Genomic DNA, 3,120 nt, shown 5'->3' with positions numbered 1-3,120 from the left:
TTTTTGTGTTTTTCAAGTAATGGATTTTTGTTCTGAGGTTTCCCCTGTTTAATGCAGTTAATTCTGTTTTTTAAGGTATGGGCTGCGTGAGTTCGTGGTGATTGCTCCCGCTGCACACAGTGATGCTGTTCTCAGCGAATCTAAGTGCAACCTTCTTCTGAGTTCTGTTTCTATTGCCTTGGGAAACACTGGCTGGTGAGTGGACATTTTTTAAAACCTAGACAAAAAAACTGTTTTTAACAGTAATTTATGAAGGCAAATAGTTATTAAATGTTAGCTTTTTTGTTGTAATTAGGAACTTAGTGCATATATATTGTTAAACTAAATTTGTCTTGAGGTTACCTCTGTACCTGCTCCCTGTATAAAGAACTGCTACCTAACTTATTTCATGTACGAACTGAAAGCTTAATTTGGGAGTATACTTTTGGAACAATTCACTGAGTCCCAGCCAATCACAGCAGCTTAGGTTCTGTCAATCACAGGCCAACTGATCAGAGCATGCACAAATAAAGCAAACTCGGAACTGTAACCAATCAAGCTGTTCCTGTACCTTACTTCCATTTTCTGTCTATAAATGCTGCCTGCCCACCTTACAGAGCTGATCTGTCTGAACCTCCACTGGTTCTGAAGACTATGTGATTCTCAACTCATTCTTTGCTCAAATAAATGTTTTATTTATTTATTTATTTTTTTGAGACACAGTCTTGCTCTGTCGCCCAGGCTGGAGTGCAGTGGCACAGTCTGGGCTCACTGCAGCCTCCACATCTTGAGTTCAAGTGACTCTTCTGCCTCAGCCTCCTGAGTATCTGGGAGTACAGGTGTGCATCACCCTTGGCTGATTTTATTTTTATTTTTTAAATTTTCAGTAGAGATGGGGTTTCACTGTGTTGACCAGGCTGGTCTCAAACTCCTGACCTCAGATGATCCGCCCACCTCAGCCTTCCAGAGTGCTAGGATTTTAGGCATAAGCTACTGTGCCCTGCCTTAAACTCCATTAAGTTTAATTAGTTGAAAATTTTTCTTTTAACAATATACCTGCATATTTTTATACTGGAATTTGGTATATAAGGACAAAACTAGTAAAACCTAAATGGAGGCCATTTCTAAAGGTAATCTTCCTGAAATAATTCAGTGTGTATTTGGAATAACTTTTTTAAAAGTTAATTTTCAGTACCTTTAGACCCTATTCTTAAATGGAAGTATTGAAGAAGATGAAATTTGTTTAATCACTATTCTGCTGTTTTGAATTGTATTTCATTTGCGTATTGAATAGACTATGATACTCTAAATCTACTGGGGAATAATTAATTTATTTTAGTGGATGTACTTCGTGGTGTATCCTAAGTGAATAATTTTGCTAGAATAGTTACTGCTGTAGGATTATTAACTTGGGGATGTATCTGTGCAGTCCTTTCTTGTTATTTAAGGTAGTTGTGTGCTTTAAAGTTGCCACCAACACTAAGTTATCAATTCCTCACCTATTTCTCCAAGGAGAAATGCGGTTCCTTCGAGCCTTTGGCCACATTTTTTGTCAACCAGTTAATACATAACCTTCTCTTATGTGTGTTTCTGTTTAAAGATAGCTTATTTAATATACAATGTTGAGTCATTAACATTGAACTTGTAGCCAAAAGCGATGTAACTTGTGCATGAACGACGCTTCTGGGAAAATGCGTGTATTAACATGTATTTTCTCTGTAAGGCACATCACAACCTCCTTGTGCTTAGGAGCCCTACTTTGTCTTTAAATGATGTGAAAAATATTTCACCACAATATTGGCTTAATTTATATTGTTTAATACCTGTGAATTAGGTTTTATTATTAATTTGGAAAGACTAATATGAAATAATCACTTTTATGCAAGACAGTTTTCATTCTGATGTTTTCTGACTTTTAGTTGGCTGTTCTAAAACAATTTTTCAGACTAATCAAAGTACTTCTAGATGATAGTTTCTGTAGTTCAGTAGTATAGGGAGAAAAAGGAACTCAGAATGTCTTTGTTATAAACACAAACCTGTGTTTTTGTTGTGTTTCCAGTTTAGTGCTTTTAAATTCTTGAGATTAAAATAATTTGGAAAAAATTTGAGGTTCAGGTTTAATGTTTAATGAGCTTGTATTCTATTCCTATTTAATCATGTCCTGCAGTCAGGTGCCACTCTTCGTGCAAATTCACCACAAATGGCGAAGAATGTATGTAGGAGAATGTCAAGGTCCTGGTGTACGAACTGACTTCGAAATGGTTCATCTTAGAAAAGTGCCAAATCAGTACACTCACTTATCAGGTCTGCTGGATATCTTCAAATCAAAGATCGTGAGTTGGGATTGATATTATCAGTCTTATCCGAGATCCAGATAAAAGTAGAGATTTGATCATTTTTTTCAGCATATAGAAACATTTCTCTATAATATTGATAATGTAATTGCTTGGAAGAAAGCTTTAAGTGACTACATAAATTACTTTGTAATTTCAAATAAACAAAATATCCAGTTATATTTTTAGTGTACTAATGCTAAAGCAACAACTGACTTGTTTGTTTGTTCGGTCTGTTAGCATTTATTGACCGTGTATCTTTTACTCCTTGTCCTCTGTTGGCAATATTGCCAGTCTCCCAAGCTTAATGGGGCTCAGGTAGCTGCTTGTTTGAGCATTTGAAGCATTTGACTATGAACTCCTTAAGGTCTAAACCCTTTGGGTTCTGAATTGCATTTTTTCCCTCAAATCTTTCTTTGATTTAATTTTCATGGTTAATCTGGCTTATATCCTAGGCCTGAGAGCAGCAGGGCTAAATGGGACATGCTAAATATATTCTTATATTCTATAACAACACTGTCTATAGCTATGGAGGACTTGCCTGTGCTGCTCTGGGGGGCTTGGGGGAATGGGGCTGATTAGGGCTTAAGTTGAGGAGCTGTTTGTGAATACCTCTAGAAAATAGAGAAAGCTAGATAACCAAGTAGTGGAGGGGATCCTCTACTTAGAGAAATATTACTCTTAGGTTATTAGGATGCTGATTTAAATTTGGAGTATGTTAAGTGCTAAACATGACACTATCTCACAGTTGATTAATAAACTGACATCATGTGTCGTGTGATGGCTGTTAATCACATTTGGCCACTTA

At 36.3% G+C, this 3,120-nt stretch overlaps 1 protein-coding gene across 3 annotated transcripts in view; it reads left to right on the top strand.

Moving 5' to 3' along the window:
• RAB3GAP1 (RAB3 GTPase activating protein subunit 1 (catalytic)) overlaps positions 1–3,120 on the top strand; it is a 125,252-nt gene that overhangs the window by 67,402 nt on the left and 54,730 nt on the right. For 2 of the 3 annotated variants that reach the window (XM_011970286.1, XM_011970285.1), the window contains exon 7: positions 2,147–2,312. In XM_011970286.1, coding sequence (XP_011825676.1) covers positions 2,147–2,312 — 166 coding nt within the window. The remainder of the gene's footprint in view (positions 1–2,146; positions 2,313–3,120) is intronic. The other variant, XM_011970287.1, reaches the window with a different exon arrangement.

The sequence above is a fragment of the Mandrillus leucophaeus genome, unplaced genomic scaffold (genome assembly GCF_000951045.1).
Source record: "Mandrillus leucophaeus isolate KB7577 unplaced genomic scaffold, Mleu.le_1.0 Scaffold94, whole genome shotgun sequence".
Taxonomy (NCBI): domain Eukaryota; kingdom Metazoa; phylum Chordata; class Mammalia; order Primates; family Cercopithecidae; genus Mandrillus; species Mandrillus leucophaeus.
This window is presented reverse-complemented; position numbering and strand designations above follow the sequence as displayed.